Here is a 22,710-nt window from a genome sequence, read left to right as displayed (position 1 = left end):
CGAAAAAGAAAAAAAGCACAACATCGCCGATCTGTATATAAATGGACTAGCAGTCTAGACGGTTTTCCACTGTTCAACAGTTCATCAAGATGAAAGATTAGAATCAGACCCGTCCTCTTGTTCCCTCTTTTTGCGCCGCTTTTTATCTTGCTTCCTAACCCTGGCTTCTTCGATGAGTTTCTCTCGGTTATCGGCGACGTATCGTAGGAAAAAATCACCGTCCTTACTCTTCTTCGCTTGATGGAGTAGTTGTTCTACTTCGTCAGTAACCTCAACGCGAGTTTTCGCTAGTCTATTCAATAGCCGCTGATCCCGGGCAAAGCATTGTTTCTTTCGCACCCTTTGTAAGGACTTGAATGAGACTTCCCCTGGCTTCATGTACTGGTTTTTCCTCAAATTATGCCATGGGGTTTGTAAAATGGTACACTGGTTCATTTTGTTGCCCTGAATTGACATCGATTTACACAACTGCAGGCAGTCGTTGACAACCTCTGCAGGCACATCATCTAGAGATTTCTCGTCAGGATGCAGCTTCAGGTATACATGTCCGCTGGAGTATTTATCGGTGTGAAACCAGACGTAGTTCAGCTCCCGATAACCATACTTAATCAGTAGGTCATTTTCATATTTGTCCTTTCCCGTCGCGATCTGGTACTTTCTTGAGCCTTCCAGCGGCTCAGATTCATAGAAGTAAACCATCCAGAAGGTGTAGCAATGCTCTTGCTGTTTCATTAACCATTCTAAATGATTCAAAGATCTCTTTTGGAAGCGCCACTACGGGTAGGCTAGGCTGTCCGGAATGCTCTGGTTCATTTCGGACGAAAAATGCATAGCTCAGCGGCTAATTTGACTATATAAAGGAAAAACATATACGGCAAGAAGCACTAGGTTGTCCTGCTTTTCAAACCACAAAAGAGTATAAATTTAGCTTTAGTTCGAGCAGCCGTATGCAAGTTTGTTTCGCTGCCCCAGTTAAGTTCTACTCGACGTATTCAGAGCTCATCCCGGCACCGAGAGGGTTCGATACCATATTCAATCCACTCCAGTCTGATAAATGGCAGCACTTCCCTGAGAACTTCCCTAGCAACCTCACACTCAGCTTAGGCAAGGATAAGACATGTCATGTGGTTGTGGCGTGGAACGGAAGAACTATGGAAACGATTAAGGTAAATCTGCTAGACAGTGCCCGAACAATCCAGTTCACAGCACGTTGTCCCGCCATCTCATGTAAGTATATTGTTCTGACAGAGTCCGGAATGTTTATGAGGCGATTTCAGGTTTCTCTCAATAGTGAGGACGACTTTGAAAGACTACAAGTTATCCTTGCCGGACTTCGTGTTGCTGTGAAGCCTGCTAGGCCGCGCATGTCTACAGCGGATCAGAGCAAATTGAACTGTAAGTATTTGGGACAACCGAACGTTTCTGCAAATCCCTTATCGACAATCGAGTCCAATACCTTGGCGGCTAATCTTAGCGCTCAGAACGCATTTTCCGATAACTCGTTGGTGGAGAGTCAATATGCGACGGGGTCGGTAGAACAAGGATTCCAATACCCGCTGTGCTCACAAATCTCGTCGGAAATCCCGTGGCAGGCGCAGTCTGGTTCGTACTTTGCAACCGCACTAAACCATTCAGATACTCAAAATGAAGCCCAAATGGTCCTTCCCAATCAATGCTTCCCTTTTTCCAATGACACGACTAGTCTGACCGGTCCGGCTCCGCCAATACCATCGAAACCTGAGGTTCCGAGCGATTGTGGGATGCAAAGTACTGTACAAAGCATATCAGTGGCTCTCAACAAAGAAACGAAAGCCAATCTCGAATTTACAACTGAAGGGAGCTGTTCGATTTCTAAGTCGACTGAGGGGAAAGATGTGACCTGCATAGCACCAGCAGAACTCTTTACCGAGAAAAAATCATGTTTAAGCAAAGATAACATAGAGCTGCCCCAATTACGTCGTGATTTGATTTCCAAGCCGCACGAAACAAGAAGTGAAGGGAATCGCTCGCAAGAAATCGCTAGCGAGCACTTGGCAATCACAACCCCATCTGAAAAAAATGTTTTGGACAACGAACGAAACATTCGGTCCGAGGAAGGCGCTAGTAAAAAAGGATTAAAACCCTTAGGCGTAAACAAAAGTAATGACACGAAAAACGAAGAAAAAGCATCTAGGCAATCGCCGATAGTCCAGCCAGCGGCTACCTTTCAAAAGATTAGGATATCCAAACGAGCTATCAAGGAGAAACTGAAAGATGAGTATTTCATGAAGTGGGTATCAAAAGTCGAAGAGGCTTTGTCTGCGATGACGGATGTGCAATCACCTTAGGCAAGAAAAGCTCCAAAGACTGCTAAAATCAGAGCAAAAAGGCTTGGGTTGATACTTACGGCTTTGTTCTCAGTTGCTGAATGATTATCACTTGAAGCGGTTTGACCAGTTGTAGTCGCTGCCGTTACTGTGGTCTGGCGGCCACTTGTCGGGATCGAGCTGGTCATGAAGTCTTGAGGCAGGTATACGGTGGACACGGAGGCTTTCTGCTTTAGGGAGTCGTACCATGGGAACTGGGTGATAAACGTTTGGAACTCTGTAAAGGGAAACGAATTTGCAATGTCTGCTTCTAAATCGGCTGTACTCGCGAGAGTAACAGCGTGAAAGTAGTAATTTGCAACCGCCGGAGGAAGCTGCCTGTTGTTATCCACCATATACGAACTGTATGCAGGCATATTTGTGTTAATGTCAGCGAGACAAACCGTATAGAAGGGCAAGTTAGCCTGGGCAGCTGATGCTCGAGCAGCGTCGCTCGCTGTAGGCGTGCTTTGCAAAGACAAAGCGTAAGCTGTCAACGCATAGAGAAATCCGATCCACTGGATCAATCTCATGTTGCGCTCATTAGAGTAGCAAGTCCGGTTCGATTAACTCAGAACGCTGTGAGCCACCTTTTATATCGAACCACTTTGTTGAACTGAACCCTTTTCCTTTTCAGGTCGTTAATGAACTTGAAGATGTGCATGGGACTCCAAAAAACATCATCTACCTACTATTGTAGATATATATCAAATGATGTTTGCTCATCACAGTGCTGCATAAGAATATCCTGCTGGTTCTACAAAAATGCGACCAAGCCCGCGATCATGCCTCCTGCGATAGCAGGCGAGGCCATTCTATGAGCGCCTCCAGAGGCTGATATGCTGTTGGTCGATGACGAGGATCGCCCGTCAGAAGTCATCGTAGCGGATGAATTTGCGGCCAGTCTCGTGGTAGCCCGAGTTGAACTAAAGGAAGCGCTGTCTGTTCTTGATCTACTCAGAGAACCTGTTTTGCTCACACTCAGGCTTGTAGCAACACCGGCTCCATTTAAAAACTGTGATAAAGCAGAAGAGGCATCCACTGAGTCAGAACTCGACAATGAAAGCAATCCAGAACTTCCGATGGGCAGTTGCAACACGTCTGAAGCGGCTCCAGGTTCGCCAGAAAAAGCGTATATTGTACTAGGCGTTATGGAAGAGAAAGATTCGGTTTGTGTAGCCTGCACGATTGATGTTAGGACACCAACGCTTACAGTTTCATTGGGTACAGCGATAGGCATACTTTGTGTTTGGTATAAAGAACCGGCGGTTCCTTCCTGGCCGCTCAATGCAACGGCTTTTGCCAAAACCACGAATTGTATGATTATTAAACTGAGCTGAAATTTCATCACGGCGCCGATTACTAGCAAGTTTACCAGTAATGCTCATCCAATGTCTAAAACAGCGCTTCCATATATATAAGGCGTACCTTATATATCTGGGATGCTTAGGAAGTCGGAGTCAACATTCCCGGCTCAAGGCTCTTGACCACGGCGGAAGATCAACAGTCAAAACAAGCGCATATTTTTACAAGCGTTGCCGGGCAAGTATGCTTTGTTGCCGTTTTTCGCATTTTTCATCTCAAGAAGCGAGATGAGATCTGCATAGTTTTACCTTTTTCGTGAAAGCATTCTCGATGACGAAATCTTACAAAGGGCTCAACAAGTTCCGGCCGCTAGCATCTGTTTTCAATCATTCTTGAGCAACGCGGCGGAAGACGGTGCTTCGCAATCTCCGAGGTAAGATGCGGTTTGGAGTACCTCCGCCATCGATGCAAATGGCCCACGAAATCTGGCGCTGTTGAATTGCTATAGAAGCGATCGATTAAGCCCAGAATTCCAGCTCTATGGATGCTAGCAATCTAGAATCTGAAGCCCTGCCAGATCTCGTAGAGTCTGAGTTAGCGATGGGCCATCGATTGGGCCTCGCGCAGTGCGTGTTTTCCAGTTGAAAATTTCCGCAACGAAGTTTATCATCACGTACAAGGCTGGATGAAGCTAGTGGCTAAGGTACAGAGGTCTATCTAGAATGTCTTTCGCTGAGGGATACTTTGAAGTAGAGTCGAGAATCATCGACCGCTTGGCCAGACTTCCATATGTACAACAATTCGTTCACGACAAGATAAGTGGTAGAATTACGCTGTTCCTGCTAGTTGTGGGCACAATGGCGTTCATCAATGAGCTATACATAACCATCGAGATGACTTTTTTGCAGAAGGAGACTTACGAGGAGTTAAACAAGGGCTATATCGATGAAAGCTTGAAGTTACATAGGATGATTGTCCAGGATAACTATCACAGCCGAGAATATCTTGATGAGAAGAGCGGGATTGTCATCGAGGAATTCGAGGACAGGGACAAATTTTTCGCCAAACCTGTCCATGTAGCTCACTTATACGCCATGTGTAACGTTTTGAAAGACGGCAAGCCCGTCCTGGCAAAGCCTCTACAATTTCACATCGAGTTCTCACCAGAAGACTACGAAGATGAGAGAAGACCTGAGTTTGGTTGTAGATTGCGGGTATTGAGGACCAAACTCTACCATTTCTTCAAAGATACGCAGCTATTCTCAGAGCTCGTTAAAAAGCCCGAGAACTTCACTGTATCTGATAGTGTCAAGATCTACAACAGCGCTAGCGAGCCACTGCCTTGCACCATCGACGACGTCCAGTTATGTTTCCTCAAGATAGAGACCGGCGATACTATCCAGTGCGATCTGATCATTTGATAAAATTCTACATGCTTCTGTGCACTCGCGGGACACCTATATCATTGCTATGTAACTGATTTTCGCACCATGCCCATAGTTTCATAACTTGAACCAACCTCGCCTCGGATAGGTCAAAGTCATCGTTCGAAGAGGCCTTGTCCATCGATATTGCAGCACTTTTAACTTGGCCGTCTTCTTGCTGCTCCTTTATCATGTCTGTTGTCCAGCTCCAATCGTCGTTCGCGGATGTGGCCGTTGATCTCAGGCGGCCATCGTCCGAATCTCGCAGCTCTGCCAGAGAATCTGTGGTTAAATGCTGGCCGACGTCCTCCTTCGGCCTAACCATAAGGATCTCGTTGTAATGTGAGAAGGGTTTTCCTGCGATCCCACTGCTGAAGCCAATTAAATCGGGGAACTTACCAACCTGACTGGCATGAGTTGCAACTTGCGAATGCAAGCACCTCAGGAGCTTTCTGTTTACGAGTTCTGCGATATGAGACCTCAAGGACAGTGAATACAGATTTTTCAAGCTCTTTGGAAGCTTAACTTTCGAGTCGCCGCCTTTAGGGAAAAGTAATAGTGTCATAACAAGCTCCAATTCCGCCATATATGTCTTATTCGAAGCTGCTTTCAGTGCCAGCTTCTCCTGCGAGTACTTGATGAGCTCCAAAACGAAATCGTCATCAGTCCCTTGGCTACCAGCAGTATCGCGGTCATGTTTCCTGATCTTCTCAATCAAGTCCAAAAGCAGGAGTTTAAAATGCAGGTCATCTTTCCCATCGCTACTACCAACATAGCCACTGAAAGAAGCTCCTCCGTTACCATCCTTTGACGGACCAGCCGCACCACACTCCAGCACTTCGATCCCAAAAGTCGAGTTTATCTCTTCCATCGCCTCAGAGACTCTTCCAGTCTTGATCAACTTACTTATATGGGCTCTTTCCCTGATCTTATAGAGATCATTGAATTCTTGAGCGTCCTTATTGGACTTTACGTACCCCATCTCCCGAGCCATTCGCACACTAGATTCTTCAAATCCCATACAAACAAAATAGTTCAGCAGCAGCTTTGGAATCGAAGGCTCTGCAGATGTGCTCCCATCTGCTCCACCGCTGTTCAAACCCATTCCCGCCACGTTACCACGGCCATCACCGAGCAATGGTGCGGTACAAGCAGCCACTGCATCGTTCCATTCCTCCTTACTAAAAGACTTTCTTTCATAGACTTTATCAGCTCCCATCCCGCTGCCTGACAACCGACAAAAGATTTGGCTTCTCGAGCTACAATTCAGTCTACAACAGTGGCTACTTCAACCTGGTTGGCATAAGGCCCTGACGATACTCCTTGTCCAAAGAGATTGGTACCATCGTACGAGCTACATGTTCAAGGGACCTGCACCCTGGTTCGCAGGGCTATCTATCTCCCAGGCATTCCGAGGCCTGGCTGCGTGGAGCTTTACTTTACAACAGGTGATCAAGACGACTCCGAGAGACCGATGCCACGATCAGCTATTGTTCGCTATCCAGAGGCCTAGACATTTCCAATGGGCAAGAGTTAAACGTCCCTTATCAGTGCCTAGCTGGCGACTCTCATGGGCTGGTATAGTCTGAAAGTTGGCCATTTGTTCACGGCTTTGGGCTAGAATAGGCTAATCTCTAAACTATTCTGTTCTGACTGCGCGTTTTCAGTGAGCGTCAGCAAACGTCCAGAAGCAAGTGCGACAGTAAAGGACGACGCTGACGCCGCGACTCATTAAACAAGCTAAAGCTGCAACGATCTACAACAGCTTCTCGAACAGTGCGGGATGTGAACAGAAATTCGGACCTTTGGGACTATCAGTTAGGGGTCAGTGGAGAGTTTTGGGCGAAGTTTTGCCTAGAATCGTACAATAATTTGTAGCTGGATGATTCGCTCGTCGCTGAGCTAGTGGTAACTCTGAATGGTAATTGATCCCCGGAGATGAACAGCGTTGCTATATGATCCTGTGGGATTGTAGTGAGTGACTGTGCGTTTCTGTTTGCACCAGGGGTTTTTGGTTCCTTAACTGCTCAGAGACTGAATCGGCACTCTTTGGAGTTTTGCCGAGTTCTAGTACTAGATTAGGGGCATTAACTGATCTCCTTATTTGAATCTGGGAAGCTCCGTAGCTCAGTTGGGGAGTTTCATCTACTTAAAGTTGCCATTCCAATAGGCGAGTTCGACATTTGTGGACAAATCCTGCTAGTGAACGAAAGGGAACTTCTCCAATTGCGGCCTTCCGTCGACTATACCTTTTTGCAGTCGTAGCCGTACTCCTGTCTGACTTAGACATTAGAGTCACAAATGTGCGCCACTAAGATGGTTACTATGAGGACGCCAACAGAAGAACACTTTCACAAATCGGGTGAGCTGGACGATCCAAGGGAAAGATCCCCACGGAATTCTAGAGCTTTTCATTCATACCAGACAGAGCATCATCTTCTCTCGCGACAGACCCACACTCATGTGCGCAATCCATCTCTTCCTACTCTCTTAAATGTTGATTCTTCGCATTCTAGTGCTGCCGAGACATCTCCACTGACACAGGAACCCATGCAAGATCCGAGTGGCCACCACCTCATAACACCTCCATCTTCTTCAACAAGGGTCCAATTTAAGACTCCGATATGGAAGAGCGGCTCCAGCGAACACAGTGAATTCGAACTTTCTTCTGCCTTCAGGCACGATAGCACGAGTTCGACCCGCCGTCAAAGTTCCATTGAATCGTTAATGCGTGCCGCTGCTACGGTTGAAAGTGACACTGATCTGAACAAGACTTATCAGGACAAAGTGGCCACTATATTAGAATTAAAAAATGAAATATCAAACACTATAAGAAACTGGCCAATCGCCAAGGATACCTCATCACAGGAGCTCTACAGCGCTCAGAAATCTTCCGACAGTGGTACCGGTGGATCTAGTGATAAGATCCTCCTAGATCAAATATCCTGCGAGAACCTGGCGTCGCTGAATGAGGTTACCCAACGCTTGAACAACGCAGTTAAGGAATTGGTGTATCTCAAAGAGCATGTTCGTTATCTCAAAGAGTCAGCCGCCGCCATTTCTCGGGCTAGACCAGTATCTGACTCGGGAAAGAGAGTAACGCTACCTCCAATTGAAGCTCTCACAATGAATCTCCCGAAGAAAGCTTCATCGAAAAATTTCCAGTTTAAGAATGAGGCGGCAAAAACTTCAGTTGTGCCACCTGCTCTTGAGCAGCAAAAACGTTCAAGTAGTTTCCATGATCCTCGGAAATCTCACGAGCGGCTCAGTGCGTCCAGGATTTCAGGTAGCGCAACCTGGCCGCCCTCATATATTGGCGCAAATCATAGACCAACCCTATCTGATCCATCAGCTTATCGAAACATGGGCAAAGCTGATGGCTCGGCGCAGGAAATGCAGTACTCGAAGCCGATTACTGTGCCAGTTCCACCAGGCACTAGACCAATAATACTCAATGCCCAAAGCAGTTTGCAAACGTCAGTTAAGATGAAAAATAAAATTGTTAAGAAGAGGAAGAAGTCTTCATCAGAGAAGTCGTCTCCGGATTATCATCGTTCTTTAACGCATGGATTACTGCTTAGCGAGCCCATTAGAAAAGATGAGCAATCGACGACCTCCTGCGTTCATTGTGGAGAAAACAGTACACCAGAGTGGAGACGAGGTCCATACGGAAACAGGACATTGTGTAATGCCTGTGGACTCTTTTATCGCAAATTGATAAAGAAATTTGGAGTCAAAGATGCTAACCTCTTGATGCGATTCAAAAAGCAAGTCAATCCTGAGGATCGTCGTGTTCCTTCGGTGCTAAATGTTCCGGCAGCTTTCATTTCGAATCTGGACAATGACAGCACTCTGGACGCCGAGTACAATACTATTGGCAGTATTTCAGGTCCTAGCTCATCTGGCGCATAGCAAGAAATAAACAAATATTGCGCTTTTACATAAGGATCAAAGCTGAGTGCTTAGATGGTACTATAAAGTGTCGGTTGATTGCTCAAAAATCTCGTAAAATATTTGGTAAAGCGGTTTAATTATGTATGTAGCAAGTATGTACTATACAAAGCATTAAAATTTACCTACTTTTCCCCTCGTCTATTAAAATAACCGGATGCCATAGCAGCTTATTAGGAGTTCACATTATCGGACGAACTGTCTTCTGAGCCAGATTCCTCGGCCTTTGCTGGTGCTTTGTTCATATCCAATTTCTTATTGGAAGTGAAAATTCCAAAAATGAAAGCCAGGGCAGAGAAGCCTAAGGCCATATAAAAGACATTCTTAATAGAATCACTGAGCAAATCCCCCAATAGCGACCTTGAGCCATCAAAATGATGAGTTCTGTAAACCACCACCGCATCGGCGCTGGCATTCTGGCCTATATCAATGTGATGCTGTCTCATCTTATTCGTAATCGAGGTCGTGAAAACGGTATTGCAAACAACACCTCCAATGGCCTGTCCCAGATTTTTCAGGAAATTGTTCAAGGTTGTAACTGCGATAAAATCCATACGGTAGGTCTCACTTTTCTTGTCCAGTTGAATTTGACTACCAATCAAGGAACTTTGCATTGTAGCCCCGAAAGCGATACCAGGCAAGATTAACAACCCAATGTGCTGGCTCGTTGTCGAAGTGTTGTCCAGGAGTGTTAACAGACCCGCACCAATGATACCACTAAATGCACCTACCAGAGCGACAGGTTTGACAAGACCAAGCTTCGCATTAAATATACCACTCGTCATAACTGTAATAACGGTCGGTACCACCATAGCGATACTGTGAACAGAAGCTTTCCATGCTGTTTCGTCGTAAATCAGTTGGAAAAACTGAACAACGTATATGACTTGACACATGAACGCCATACAAGTGAAGAAAACGGTGACGTTTGAGACCAAAATAGAAAACTTGCTGAAGATTTTCCATGGGATCAAAGGTTGGTATCTGGGATTTGTCCTCACTACCTTCAACCGGGGAAAGATCACAAAATCGTAAATCAGTGCGAAAATGGTCAACGAGATACCGACAACAAACATCACTATGGTAGGAGCGGAGTTCCAGGCATATTTGCTGCCGCCAAAACTGAACGCCAAAAGGATCAAGACTAGACCAGCAGAGCACAACAAGCTTTCGATAATATCAAATTTGAAAATAAGCTCATGAACAAATGTTTTCCAAGTGGACAATTTGAAGAGTTCACGCAGCCTTTTTGCGAAAGCCCACAGATTATTAAAGAATTGAACCACAGTAGAGCGAGTGGATTGCAATTTCTTACCATTAGGGTGGTAAAAGAGAACAAGGAACGCAAATGCTAGACCACCCACGGGCAAATTAATGTAAAAGCACCATCTCCAAGTCACATGGGTGGTGAAAGCACCACCTAGGAACGGCCCAGCCACAGACGCAACACCAAAGGCGCCGCCCATACAAGCGATGATCAGTCCTCTTTTCGATTCGTCCACCAAAGTGGAACCAATGATGAAAGCGAGACCCTGAATCCCACTACCACCAATACCGGCAATCACTCTGCCTCCAATCAACATATCCATCGAGTGTGCCACACCGGCCACCAACGATCCAACCTCGAAAATCACAATCGCCGTCAGCACAGACGTCTTGAACCCGACAACGGCTGCAATCCGCCCCCAGATGAGCGAAAGCACCGCGTTCGGCAAACTGTAACCAGCAAAAATCCAACCCGTCTTTGAATAATCCCCAAATTGATTAGCCACGGTCTCGACAATACTCGAAACAATCATAATATCCAATGCTGCCAGAAAAAGCGACAAGGCAAGTGAAAAAACACAAAGATACAACGCTATTCCCGTAGTTTTACCCACTCCCAATGCCTGCTGAGCAGTTTCTCTAGCTGGCTGTTTCACCACTGTCTCCTTTGAACTTTGCGAGGTCGAGCTGTCCAGCGGATCGCCCTCTCTGATCTCAGCAACCCCAGGGCTTCCATCGATGGCCACTTTTTGATCCTCCAAATCCTTCTTCATTCTTGAATTTTCTGATTATCTTTGTTCCTACTTCTTTATCCTTCAACAACTCAAATCAAACCATCTGACATGGCTTTATATACCTTCCGATTACCTCATCTCACTGGCAAACCATTGTCTTCTTCACTATTGATATCATTATTTCCGCTTTCTTGGCAAACTTCGCATAATGGCCGTTTTTTCGTCACCGCCGTTCATAGTACGAAAACCTTGAAGGCCAAGAAAAAAACTGGATAGTGAGTCAAACGACGGAAATAAGCAACAACGGAGATGTTTAATCCTATCGACGGCCGTAACATCTTCTGTTCTGCATAGCTTGCCAGGTTTTGAACCATTGATGCATGTCCTTGATCCGCTCTAGGCTGTGTAAGTTGACCGTAGCAAGAATCTCCTTAGAGTGCACCTGGGTGCCGAACAGAGCCAAGTCCTTGAAGCTGCTGTGTTCCGAGTAGGGCACATTAAAGATCTGGTATCTGTTGTGTTTCTTGTACTGTTTTAAAATGAAGCGCAGGTCGAGGGTGTTGTTTTGGTGGTCTTGCAGCAATTGTTCGCAGTACTGGATTCTGGACTCTTGAGTGGGCAGGTCGGGCGGTTTGGCGAATTTGTTTGTGAATGTCCAGCCTGTCGGTATGAAACCGACGACATCTTGGTAGATTTTGGAATGTTCTTTGAAATAGAGGTCAATCGATTCTTTTGATCTCAGAGTCGAGAGGGGCACCAAATGGACACAGGACTGCTCGACCTCGTGGGTTATCAGGCCTTCCGGGAAGTAGGAAAGGTACTGGGAAATGATCTTGTGTCTTGAGGATTTCTTGGAGACGAAGATCTTGGTATTAAGCGCCTCCGCGATGGCGATCGCCAGCTTCTCCTTGCCGATGGTGTAGGTGCCGACCAGGAACAGACAGTTGTAGAGGGTTCTACTGGCGGTGGATCGGGCGATAAACCTAAAGATGCTTTGCTGTGAGTCGTTGAAGAACTGTCGTATGCCTTTTTCCGCCAGTTGAGACGCGAAGCGGGAGGTGACGCTTAGCACAGAGTCCTGGCTCGGGAAGTGGAACCCCGGTATCAGGTAGGTCGTGTCGAGATACACTTGGTCTAGCGCTGTCGGGCAGATACTGTTAAGCCTGGAAATTAGCTGCGGATTGCTTCTGAAATCGCCCGTGTGCAGGATCTGTTTTACCACGTTTCGTCGTCTGTCATCCCACTCTTGAAACAGGAACACTGTGGCGCCTGGGCAATGGTTGGCGTCTAGCGGTATGACCGATATGTTGGCCCAGATCCACGTTTCTTGGTTCATCGGTAGCGCCCGGACTAGGTCTCGGTTGATATTGAACTTGTTTATCATAAGATCCACCGTGATCTGCGACGCGTAGATCGTCCCATGGTCCCAGGACTTGCGTAGACCCATGTAATGATCCGAATGGAAGTGGGAGAGGAAGTATTGTGAGATTACCGGGTCTCGCTCAAAATTGAACCCGTCTACCACAACCTTGTGTCCGTTCACAAAGCTCAGAATTTTGATCTCGGGCAGTTTGGGCCTACTCACCGCGCTAGCGGTCAGCGACCGCTTGCTAGCGGCTTCTGTCGACTTCTCAAGGCACGATTCCGCGTGAGCCTCCTTCTGGTAGATTTCGAAATTAGTTATATCAATTTGACAAATTGGGCACTTTATCTCCTTGATCGCCACGACTTCCTCCTCTTCCTCCTCCTCTATTATTATGGGATCATCTTGATTATTCCGGACAATGACCTCCTCGAAGGATCTTTGTCGTACCTGCAGCGACGATGCTGTCGGTATGTCGAACTCGGATAATTTCCTCTGCTTCTTGGTCGATTTCACAACACCAGAGCGTCTCCTACGTACATCTGAACTGCTAACCTGTACAATAGACCTCCTGGACATCTACTCCCATCCGGTTTCTTACTTCGAGCCACACTATAAGCAAGCTTTTTTTTATATTAGGTTAAAGCTGCCAATACTTCAATTAAGAGCCAATTCAAAGCGTCACTAGCAGAAGAGACAACAAATGGGTCTACTCACTATAATCAAGAAGCAGAAGTTGAAAGACAACGAGATTCGGTGTTTGATTCTCGGTCTTGATAATTCCGGCAAGTCCACGATTGTCAATCGCCTGCTCCCGAAGGATCAGAGATCAACCGAGATCACCCCGACCGTGGGCTTCCAAATCCACACAGCGCATATTCAAGATCGTCTTGTGTCGTTATGGGACATAGGAGGGCAAACCACTTTGCGACCCTTCTGGGACAACTACTATGACAAGACGGATGTTTTAGTCTGGTGCATCGATGTAAGCCAGCCGTTAAGGTTTGATGAGTCTGCTCGTGAGCTGTTCTCATTTCTCCAGAGAGACCGGGGGCGTCCAGGCCATGACTTGAAGCTGATAGTCGCTTTGAATAAGATTGATCTTCTGTCAGGATCGTCATTAACGACATGCGTTGCATCCGTCCAAGATGATCTATCTGATGTCGCCGGGGCCGGGGCGGTTTTTGTCCGGTGCAGCGGGGTTACCGGACAGGGCATGGAAGAGCTTTCGTACGCAATGTGTGCGGATTAATGGAGAGCCTGCTGTGCCGCAGTATATAAGCATGGAAGGATCCGCTGCCTGAGTCGCGGTAGCTGTATCGAGCGATAGCAGGAACAACTGATCGGATAGGAAGATGGTGAAAGTTGCAGTAGTGGGAGCCTCGGGGGGCATTGGACAGCCGCTCTCCTTGTTGTTAAAGTTGAACCCTCTCGTGTCGGAGCTGGCGCTCTACGATGTGAGATTGGCTCAGGGAGTGGCCAAGGACCTCTCTCACATCAGCACCAACGCCGTGTGCAAAGGCTTCGACAAGGACCAGATAGCTGAAGCGTTGCGTGGTGCCCATGTGGTTTTAATTCCTGCAGGGGTACCCCGGAAGCCAGGGATGACACGTGACGACCTGTTCAAGATCAATGCAGGCATAGTGAAGGGCATCGTGACTGCGATCGGGCAGCATTGCCCCGACGCGCGTATCCTGATCATCTCGAACCCCGTGAACAGCACCGTGCCCATTGCCGTCGAGACGTTGAAGGCTATGGGTAAGTTCTACCCTGGCAACGTGATGGGCGTCACCACCCTGGACGTGGTGCGCGCCGAGACGTTCCTCGCGGACTACCTGATCGCTCAGAAGAAAAACAGCCTCTCCAAGCAGTTCGACAAGACCAAGATGTACAAGGACGTCACTGTGATCGGTGGCCACTCCGGCAACACTATTGTCCCAGTCCTGAAGAAAAAGCCGCTAATCAGCACCCTGGCCTCTTCGTACGACGAGTTCGTGCAGCGCGTGCAGTTTGGCGGCGACGAAGTCGTCAAGGCCAAGGACGGCGCGGGCTCTGCGACGCTATCGATGGCCCTCGCCGGCTACAGATTTGCCGAACAGGTCCTCAAGAGTATCCATCGCGAGAACACCCCACCGATCCCCACCTACGTCTACTTACCCGGGATCGCCAACGGCGTCAAGGCCCAGGCAAAGCTATCCAGCTCTCTGGAGTATTTCTCCTTGCCCGCCAACTTGCTCGACGGCCGCGTCACCAGCGTGGACGACACAATCCTCGACTCCCTTTCCCCACAGGAGAGGAAGCTGGTCGAACGCGCGGTCAAAGAGCTCGGTAGTAACATAGACAAGGGCAAGAAGTTCGTTAACGGCAACGCCAAGCTATAAATGCACTACCCGCCTCGGTTCAATCCGATCGCATACATCCTGTATAGTGTCTCTAACACCCTGAACTGCGTACACCCCCGCGGCGCGCGCCGAGGGGCCGGCTGCACAATTTCTTGGCTTTTTCTCCATTTCCCCGCCCCCGCATCTCAGCAGACCCTCAAGAACTTGCAGCGATGCAATAACGTCAAAGAACTTCCCTACACCTGTAATAGACTTATATAAACAACAGCGCGACCATAGTACGGCGGTACACACCCCGCAACCCAACAAAATAAACCAAAACATGAGTACCGTCTTGAAGAAACTCTCCCTTATCCAGCCTTTCCATCACAAGGCCGGCTGGACCGCGAGACACAAAGGAACAAAGCAAGAGCAAAACCCTGTCAAGAGAACTACCTATAAAGTGGATTTGGGCGCGCCCAACAACAGCGAAGAGTACGTGAAAAAAATCCAGGATAGAATCCGTCTCAAGCTAGTAGCGCCCGAGCTGGCCGCGGCCGCGAAGCCGGCGGTGGAACACATCGAGGACAAGAACCAGAACAAGAACAAGGAGGAAAAGACAAAGAGAATCGGGAAACACGTCTCCAAGAGACTCAACGAGGACAGGGTCCAGAAGATGATTCAGTTAGACGAACTTCATTTCAAGCACTCCCAGGAACAAACAGGTATGTATTAACCGCGCTAAGCGCTTTCATCTTTCTCGTTTTTGTGGTTTAGCCGGGCGGCCGCGAGTGTCCGGTCCAGCAGGGGATTGTCCGAGACACTCGAGGGATCGCCCAGCGCCCCGGATGTCCGGACGGAAACGGGTTCCAGGTTCTCGCAGTGGTTTCGGGGGGTGTGAACCACGGCCCAGCAAGGTAGAGGTGGCTCGCCGTGTAATTCAGAGGAGACAAGCAAGCAGAATTGAAGAAGACGTATATTCCGGGGCTTTAAACACGAAGGTGACGCATACAATCCCGCCAATTGTGCATTACACAGGTAGTTGCTTTTCGATACGTTCAAGTTTCGATTTGATTTTGGGTTTTTTTTTTTGTGGTAAAACTCCTTCTTGATTTAGTTGTAAAGACCCATTGGTGCTGGGATTGTTGTGTTACTACGTCCTTTGATAGTGCGGTGGTTTGTTTGCAGGCTCGCGTTTCCAGGCTCTCCAAAGCAACCTGCCATAGAAGATGAACGTTCAAGAGATTACTAACGAAGAGATAGTGCATAAACAGGTATATTGGGGACATGCCAGTGGTGGGAACGGCGGACAGGGCCAGCAGGAACAACCGATTGAGATTTCGTATCCTACCACAGAAGTGGTGGGTCGCGGATCGTTTGGGGTGGTATTCACCACTACGATCCAGCAGTCGGGCGAGATGGTTGCGATCAAGAAGGTGCTGCAGGATAGGAGATTCAAAAATAGAGAGCTGGAGATTATGAAGTTGTTGCAACATCCGAATGTGATAGATTTGAAATATTATTTTTACGAGAAGGATCCGCATGGCGAAGTGTATCTAAATTTGATTCTCGATTACATGCCGCAATCGTTGTATCAGAGGCTGCGTCATTTTGTTCATTTGACTAGTATTATGCCGCGATTGGAGATCAAATGCTACATGTACCAACTGTTCAAGGCATTGAATTATTTACACCATCATGCAAACGTTTGTCACAGGGACATCAAACCGCAGAATTTGCTGGTGGATCCGCAAACATGGGAATTGAAACTGTGTGATTTCGGCAGTGCCAAACAATTGAAACCTACGGAGCCAAACGTTTCGTACATTTGTTCTCGTTACTATAGGGCTCCCGAGCTGATCTTTGGGGCTACCAACTATTCAAATCAGATCGATATCTGGTCAAGCGGTTGTGTCATGGCCGAGCTCTTGTTGGGTCAGCCCATGTTCCCCGGCGAGAGCGGTATCGACCAACTGGTGGAAATAATCAAGATCCTAGGGACTCCTTCGAAACAAGAAATTTGTGCTATGAACCCCAATTATATGGAACATAAGTTCCCACAGATAAAGCCGATCCCGTTGTACAAAGTGTTCAAGAAAGAGGATGATGCGACGGTTGAATTTCTGATCAACATGCTGAAATACGACCCGCTGGAACGTTTCAACTCCTTGCAATGTTTATGCGCCCCGTATTTTGACGAATTGAGGTTTGCTACAGACGACCTAAAGCAAGTCGTCGATAATTTAAAGCTGCTAGCGTTCGACTACGAGACAGAGTTGGGTCATCTGACTGAAGATCAATTAGCTGCTGTAAAATTAAAATTGATGCCAAGTATAATATGATAGCGACTTGCCCTGCTTTTCTGTTTCCTTTGTCTCTTTCTTCAGATTGATCCTAACGATGAAACGACCACCTTTTCACGAACTCAAGATTACCTTCTATACAGCATTGTATCCGGTATGTGTATGCATCTTTTAATAATCCACGTAAATTCGAGCCAGTCAAGACTGGTCTATGATTAACGGTGGAATCATCGAGTTGTGCGGTGGGTTCGAAGAGCCAACATAATACCATCTTTGACAAGATATTGTCGGCCCTAGTGAAGAAAAAAAAGTGAACAATGATAGGCAACAGAGAGACAATACTGAAAGCCCTAAAGTGAGGTCGATGAGCTTTCGGCAATGAACTATACGCGATCGAATGAACTGCCTCACGACATCACTCTTGGTGAATTTCTCTTCCACAGGTTTAAACAGTTGCACAGTGAGACTATCTTTGGATTGCCGGGCGCTTTCAACACACAATTGTTGGACAAATTAGCTAAAGTGCCCGGATTGCGTTGGGCAGGTAACACCAATGAGCTAAACGCTGCCTATGCAGCCGATGGCTACGCTCGATTGAAGGGAATCGCCTGCATGATAACCACTTTCGGGGTTGGCGAACTCAGCGCGATCAACGGCGTGGCGGGATCGTTTGCTGAACATGTGGGACTCTTGCATGTGGTTGGTATGCCTCCAACGAGTGCTCAGACAAAACAATTACTTTTGAACCATACCTTGGGGAACGGAGACTATAAAGTTTTCTATCGAATAGCCAGCGAGGTGGCTTGCTACTCAACTCTGATGGCAGACCAGGACCTTTGTGCTGAGGAAGTCGATGATTGCATTACAAGAGCTTGGATTTTACAAAAACCGGTATATTTGGGCATACCTATAAATCTGATAGAGACGATGGTTAGCTCGGCGAAACTGGACAAGCCGTTGAACCTTAAGTTACCCCCAAACGACAAGCATATCGAGGAAGAGGTCGTTAACCAGATTCTGCAGCATATGTATAAGGCTAAGAATCCAGTGATCATTTCGGATGCATGCGTCATAAGGCACCATGTGGTTGCAGAGACGACTGAGCTCAGCACGAGGACAAGGTTCCCGGTATACACTACACCAATGGGAAAAGGTGCCATTGATGAAAGTCTCCCGAACTTTGGCGGCGTCTTTATGGGTTCTATCTCTCCGCCAGAAGTACGGGAAGTGGTGAATTTTGCAGATTTTGTACTCGTCGTGGGATGTATGTTGGCAGATTTCAGCACCAGCTCGTTCCATTTCGGCTACAAGACCAAAGAATGTGCCCTGCTGTTCCCAACCTCCGTCAAGTTCAAGCATGCGATATATCCGGATCTTCACATCAAGTCTTTACTGGAAGCTTTGTTGCGTAAGCTGGACGAATCGAAGATCAAGTACAAGTGCCAGCCTGCCCCTCCAATGATAATACCGAAAAGCCAATTGCCCAGCCGACATACGCTGAGGCACGAGTGGATATGGAACCAGATGTCCAATTGGTTCCAACAGGGCGACATTATCATCACTGAGACCGGTACTTCTGCCTTCGGCATCAACCAGACCCACTTCCCATACGACTCCCGCGGCATATCCCAAGCATTGTGGGGATCGGTCGGTTATACTGTTGGAGCGTGTTTGGGGGCATGTTTCGCAGTGGATGAAATGGCGAAAGACAGTTTATCTCCTGTTTCGCGAAGGGTCATACTGTTCGTCGGTGATGGTGCATTACAGCTGACCGTGCAGGAGGTCTCAACCATGGTCCGATGGGGGCTGAAGCCCTACATTTTCATCATGAACAACCAAGGTTACTCTGTCGATAGGTTTCTACACCATAGATCCAATGCAAGCTACTACGACATTCAGACATGGGACTACCTACGCCTTCTAGCCACTTTCGGTGCCAGATCCTACGAGGCGAGAAAGATTGTCACGGTCGGCGACTTTCTGGAGATGGTTCAGGATCCGCATTTTGCTCGCAATGACAAGATACGAATGCTCGAAATAATGCTGCCACCAATGGACGTTCCTCAAGCCTTGATGGACAGATGGCTGACAGAGCAGGAAAGTAAAAAGAGGGCGGGCGAAGAGACCGACGCATATACGCCCAGCCCCGAAAGTAGCCTGAAAAGGATCCGTAGCGACGATTTGACGCCTACCGACTAAACATCATATTTGCATTACTATATTTTCATAGGACGCCTCTCTCGTAATTAGAGTCAGTACATCAAATTCCGGACAGCGGGACCCAAGGAAACCCAACGCCGGCAACATCATTACGTATTACGGTTTTTGGAATTGAGTAATCGCTATTTAGCTTCTTCATCGTCGGTATGGCCCGTTGCTAGGGAATTGAGCAGCGAGCCTCTTATCGCTGGCGCGGCAAGCGATAAGCGAGGCCATTGATATTCACTGTGACACAGTTATCAATAAGGGTCGTGAAACATAAAAGGCGGAGCTTTGGATTGCCATGATGTGGGATAATTACTTTCAACTGATAGGGGTATTGAACCTGAGGCATACTGAGAAGAAAGCCCTTAACGATAAGCTGTAAGAGATATGACAGTAGAGTCTGGTTCATCACACGTATTCCAGGGCTACGTTGGGAAGCAAAAGGCCTATGCTAAGGAGGGGCAGGGAGTTTATATGACCATTGAGAAGAACGGTAAGGAATACAAGCATGTATTCGATGCCATTAGTGGTGCTGCAGTGGCCTCTCTGGGATGGGGCGACCCAGATATTGCTGGCATCATGAGCGATGCTCTGACAAAGCATACTTACAGTTATCCCGGTTTGATAGCCAACGAAGAGGCCGAAAAATTGGCCAAATTCTACATCGACCACTCTGCTCCGGGAGTTTTTGCCTCTGCTCTCTGGACATGTTCAGGGTCCGAGTCAACTGAAAATGCGTTGAAGATCATTAGACAGTATCAGATCGAACGTAAGAAGCCTAGAAAGATCAAGATTATCTCGAGGGAATGCTCGTACCACGGTTTCACTCTCGGGGCAATTTCAATCGGTAATACACCTCGTGGAGCCGCCTTCAAGGATATGATGATCAACCAGGAGGACGTGTGTATCAAGATGCCTCGTTGCTGGCCATATAGAGACATGAAAGAAGGCGAAACCGAAGAGGAGTACACGCAGAGACTGCTTGATGCCCTCGAAAACATCATTCTCGACAACGATCCGGAAACTGTCTCAGCAGTGTGCGTAGAGACGCTACCGGGAAGCTCTATTGGCACTCCAGTGCCTCCAAAGGGCTATTTGAAAGGGCTTCGCGATATCTGTAACAAGTACGATCTGGTTTTCATGCTGGACGAAGTTATGTGCGGAACAGGAAGAGCCAATCCTAACGGGAAACTGAACTGCTGGGAAAATTTCCTGGCACCAGAGGATGCTCCGGACATTCAAACCGTGGGCAAGACCCTAGGCTCGGGGTATGTCACAATTGCGGGTGTCTTGATAAGCCCTAAGATCCTCGGTGCCTACGTTGAAGGTACGGGCCTAATCCTTGGAGCCCAAACATACCATTCACACGCATTCAATTGTGCCACTGCGTTGGGAATCCAAAAGAAAATCCTGCAAAACGGCCTAACCAAGAACGTCTTCGAGAATGGTAACTTGCTTGGGAAGAAACTGCAAGAGGCACTCCTCGACGAGCCGGACAACTTCGTCGGTGATGTCAGAGGGCTTGGTGGGTTCTGGACCATCGAATTCGTCAAGAACAAGAGTACCAAGCAGCCATTCCCTCCCGAGATGAAGGTGGGTCCATGTTTCGCGGACATCGCCCTGGAACACGGAGTCAATGTCATGGGTTTGAGCGGTGCCGACAACTACGGAGGCACCTGGGACATTTGTCTACTGGGACCCTCCTTCATCATTACAAAAGATGACGTGGAAGTCCTCGTTCAAAGATTGACCAAAGCAGTGCAGGCATTAGCTCAAAAACTACAATCAAAAGCTTAGTATATTGTTTCGCTTTTATAGCTTGTCTTCAATAATTTTCATATAAACTCCGAAGATCACGAATTATCAGTCACTAGGCGAAGTTAAGCAGCTTGGCTATAAAAGGGGCACAAGTTTAAGGTTTAAATACTGGCGACTTTCACGGTTTACAGCGTTGCGAAGGGCGATACCGACTCAATAAACAGTCATGGGTAATGCTCCAGCCAAACTTGGCGATGGAAGTTATGGCAATGATGCAACAGCGAACTCTAGAGGCGGTTCCGGCAAAGCAGTGAGCAGTTCAAGCACTGGAGCAGGTGGCAGAATAACGTTTTCGAACGCAGAATACAACAGTGCAAGAACCCGGCGTGGTACTTCCTTAGTCGGAAGCATTCTGGGTCCCGGTGGGGGCTCAAGAGCCGGCTCCGAAGCTGGACAGTCAGAGAAAAGGAGGTCAACCCGAGAAAGAGAAGAGACTAAGGAGAGTCATGCCAGACAATTGGTGACGAAATTTGAACAGACAGTGGATGGCGGATTTTTGGCTCCATACGGCTGTTATGGATTCGAAAAACTCGACTACGATGCCGATGTGGTTAAGACGCTAATTATTGATAGACAGCTTGCGCCATTTTACCTGCCCCTGCAGGACTTCAACGAATCGTGGACAAGGGAGGAGCTTATCAAGATTGTTGATGGGTTGCCGCTGCATGCTGCGTTTGATGAGAACCTGGAGAAGTACGAAGATATACCTGTGGGAAACCTAAGGAAACAAAACTTTGACGGACTGATTGACAAGACGCTGTCGAAGAGAGAGCAACGTCGGATGCGTTCTAAGATATTCAAGGCGAGATTGTACAGGAAACGGATAATCTGGCAAGAGGTAGAGAATGAAGCGTTCTTGGAGCAGAAAATCGAAGCAAGGAAAACCAACTCTAAGGCTAAAGATAAAGCAATGCTTCCCAGTGATGACTTGAAATATTCCTTATACAAGAAGGGGATAGAGTGCCCCATTTGTTTTCTTTACTACCCTGAGCCTTTGAACTACTCAAGTTGTTGTCAACAGCCGATTTGCACAGAGTGTTTTGTTCAGATAAAGAGAGCCGAACCCCATTTTCCCCACGATGAAGTAGACCCTGCACAGCCTGTTACCCATGATGAGGAGAAGGATCCAAATTTGTTGACGTCGGAGGCAGCGAATTGTGCCTACTGTGCAACACCCAACTTCGGAGTCATATACAGGCCCAGGGAGGACAGGAAAGTCGGAATCGGTGGCTCAGAGCCCTCAACATACACACTGCCCGAGCAATTAGAAGACAGCAACGTCGAGCAGCGGGCAGCAGGAAACGGTCCCAAGCACAAGCCGCTTGTTGTCGCCTCGGATATGATTCGCCCTGACTGGAAAATGAAGCTTGACAAAGAGAGAGCGCGATTGGCAAAGAGATCGGCGAACGCTACCGCCATCCATGTGAGCCACAGACTAATCGATCCAGATCACCCCTCCAGACGAGCTTCCGCGGCAGACAACTCCAATGGCAGGACGCAATCTTCCGACTGGAGAGACATCCACGATCTCGAAGAAGAGATGCTTGAGAGAGCCATCAGACTCAGTATCGCGGATCAAAACGAGAAAAGCAAGGCATAGGTCTGATACAGCGATGATGTACTAGCCATCAAGTCCCAAGAGAAATGAGATACGACTATTATGTAACCATGTAGT

General features: G+C 47.6%; 15 protein-coding genes across 15 annotated transcripts; 9 read left to right on the top strand and 6 right to left on the bottom strand.

Annotated features, from left to right (window-relative positions):
* Window positions 1-84: 84 nt before the first annotated feature.
* Window positions 85-732, bottom strand: JLP2 (Jlp2p; the record flags this gene model as incomplete). The annotated part of the gene is made up of 1 exon (XM_037281294.1): window positions 85-732. One exon carries the CDS (start codon window positions 730-732, stop codon window positions 85-87), a length of 648 nt encoding a protein of 215 aa, XP_037137189.1.
* Window positions 733-947: 215 nt separating this feature from the next.
* Window positions 948-2,327, top strand: REC114 (Rec114p; the record flags this gene model as incomplete). Its single annotated transcript, XM_037281293.1, has 1 exon — window positions 948-2,327. One exon carries the CDS (start codon window positions 948-950, stop codon window positions 2,325-2,327), a length of 1,380 nt encoding a protein of 459 aa, XP_037137188.1.
* AFB1 (Afb1p) lies at window positions 2,324-2,878 on the bottom strand (the record flags this gene model as incomplete). Its single annotated transcript, XM_037281292.1, has 1 exon — window positions 2,324-2,878. The coding sequence occupies one exon, from the start codon at window positions 2,876-2,878 to the stop codon at window positions 2,324-2,326; it is 555 nt and encodes a 184-aa protein (XP_037137187.1).
* A 224-nt stretch (window positions 2,879-3,102) lies between these two features.
* Window positions 3,103-3,693, bottom strand: HG536_0A03290 (uncharacterized protein; the record flags this gene model as incomplete). Its single annotated transcript, XM_037281291.1, has 1 exon — window positions 3,103-3,693. The coding sequence occupies one exon, from the start codon at window positions 3,691-3,693 to the stop codon at window positions 3,103-3,105; it is 591 nt and encodes a 196-aa protein (XP_037137186.1).
* Window positions 3,694-4,372: 679 nt separating this feature from the next.
* Window positions 4,373-5,071, top strand: ERG29 (Erg29p; the record flags this gene model as incomplete). The annotated part of the gene is made up of 1 exon (XM_037281290.1): window positions 4,373-5,071. One exon carries the CDS (start codon window positions 4,373-4,375, stop codon window positions 5,069-5,071), a length of 699 nt encoding a protein of 232 aa, XP_037137185.1.
* Window positions 5,072-5,078: 7 nt separating this feature from the next.
* Window positions 5,079-6,293, bottom strand: GID8 (glucose-induced degradation complex subunit GID8; the record flags this gene model as incomplete). Its single annotated transcript, XM_037281289.1, has 1 exon — window positions 5,079-6,293. The coding sequence occupies one exon, from the start codon at window positions 6,291-6,293 to the stop codon at window positions 5,079-5,081; it is 1,215 nt and encodes a 404-aa protein (XP_037137184.1).
* A 1,082-nt stretch (window positions 6,294-7,375) lies between these two features.
* On the top strand, window positions 7,376-8,986 carry GAT2 (Gat2p; the record flags this gene model as incomplete). The annotated part of the gene is made up of 1 exon (XM_037281288.1): window positions 7,376-8,986. One exon carries the CDS (start codon window positions 7,376-7,378, stop codon window positions 8,984-8,986), a length of 1,611 nt encoding a protein of 536 aa, XP_037137183.1.
* A 212-nt stretch (window positions 8,987-9,198) lies between these two features.
* AZR1 (azole transporter) lies at window positions 9,199-11,064 on the bottom strand (the record flags this gene model as incomplete). Its single annotated transcript, XM_037281287.1, has 1 exon — window positions 9,199-11,064. One exon carries the CDS (start codon window positions 11,062-11,064, stop codon window positions 9,199-9,201), a length of 1,866 nt encoding a protein of 621 aa, XP_037137182.1.
* Window positions 11,065-11,344: 280 nt separating this feature from the next.
* Window positions 11,345-12,967, bottom strand: PSO2 (DNA cross-link repair protein PSO2; the record flags this gene model as incomplete). The annotated part of the gene is made up of 1 exon (XM_037281286.1): window positions 11,345-12,967. One exon carries the CDS (start codon window positions 12,965-12,967, stop codon window positions 11,345-11,347), a length of 1,623 nt encoding a protein of 540 aa, XP_037137181.1.
* Window positions 12,968-13,091: 124 nt separating this feature from the next.
* Window positions 13,092-13,640, top strand: CIN4 (Arf family GTPase CIN4; the record flags this gene model as incomplete). Its single annotated transcript, XM_037281285.1, has 1 exon — window positions 13,092-13,640. One exon carries the CDS (start codon window positions 13,092-13,094, stop codon window positions 13,638-13,640), a length of 549 nt encoding a protein of 182 aa, XP_037137180.1.
* Window positions 13,641-13,743: 103 nt separating this feature from the next.
* On the top strand, window positions 13,744-14,769 carry MDH3 (malate dehydrogenase MDH3; the record flags this gene model as incomplete). Its single annotated transcript, XM_037281284.1, has 1 exon — window positions 13,744-14,769. The coding sequence occupies one exon, from the start codon at window positions 13,744-13,746 to the stop codon at window positions 14,767-14,769; it is 1,026 nt and encodes a 341-aa protein (XP_037137179.1).
* Window positions 14,770-15,938: 1,169 nt separating this feature from the next.
* HG536_0A03210 (GSK family serine/threonine-protein kinase) lies at window positions 15,939-17,051 on the top strand (the record flags this gene model as incomplete). Its single annotated transcript, XM_037281283.1, has 1 exon — window positions 15,939-17,051. The coding sequence occupies one exon, from the start codon at window positions 15,939-15,941 to the stop codon at window positions 17,049-17,051; it is 1,113 nt and encodes a 370-aa protein (XP_037137178.1).
* Window positions 17,052-17,390: 339 nt separating this feature from the next.
* On the top strand, window positions 17,391-19,211 carry THI3 (branched-chain-2-oxoacid decarboxylase THI3; the record flags this gene model as incomplete). Its single annotated transcript, XM_037281282.1, has 1 exon — window positions 17,391-19,211. The coding sequence occupies one exon, from the start codon at window positions 17,391-17,393 to the stop codon at window positions 19,209-19,211; it is 1,821 nt and encodes a 606-aa protein (XP_037137177.1).
* Window positions 19,212-19,604: 393 nt separating this feature from the next.
* Window positions 19,605-21,014, top strand: HG536_0A03190 (uncharacterized protein; the record flags this gene model as incomplete). Its single annotated transcript, XM_037281281.1, has 1 exon — window positions 19,605-21,014. One exon carries the CDS (start codon window positions 19,605-19,607, stop codon window positions 21,012-21,014), a length of 1,410 nt encoding a protein of 469 aa, XP_037137176.1.
* A 187-nt stretch (window positions 21,015-21,201) lies between these two features.
* Window positions 21,202-22,635, top strand: SIP5 (Sip5p; the record flags this gene model as incomplete). The annotated part of the gene is made up of 1 exon (XM_037281280.1): window positions 21,202-22,635. One exon carries the CDS (start codon window positions 21,202-21,204, stop codon window positions 22,633-22,635), a length of 1,434 nt encoding a protein of 477 aa, XP_037137175.1.
* Between the last annotated feature and the right edge of the window lie 75 nt (window positions 22,636-22,710).

Source organism: Torulaspora globosa, chromosome 1 (genome assembly GCF_014133895.1).
Source record: "Torulaspora globosa chromosome 1, complete sequence".
Lineage (NCBI taxonomy): Eukaryota > Fungi > Ascomycota > Saccharomycetes > Saccharomycetales > Saccharomycetaceae > Torulaspora > Torulaspora globosa.
Note: the sequence above shows the minus strand (reverse complement) of the source record. Positions and strands in the feature narration are given on the sequence as shown.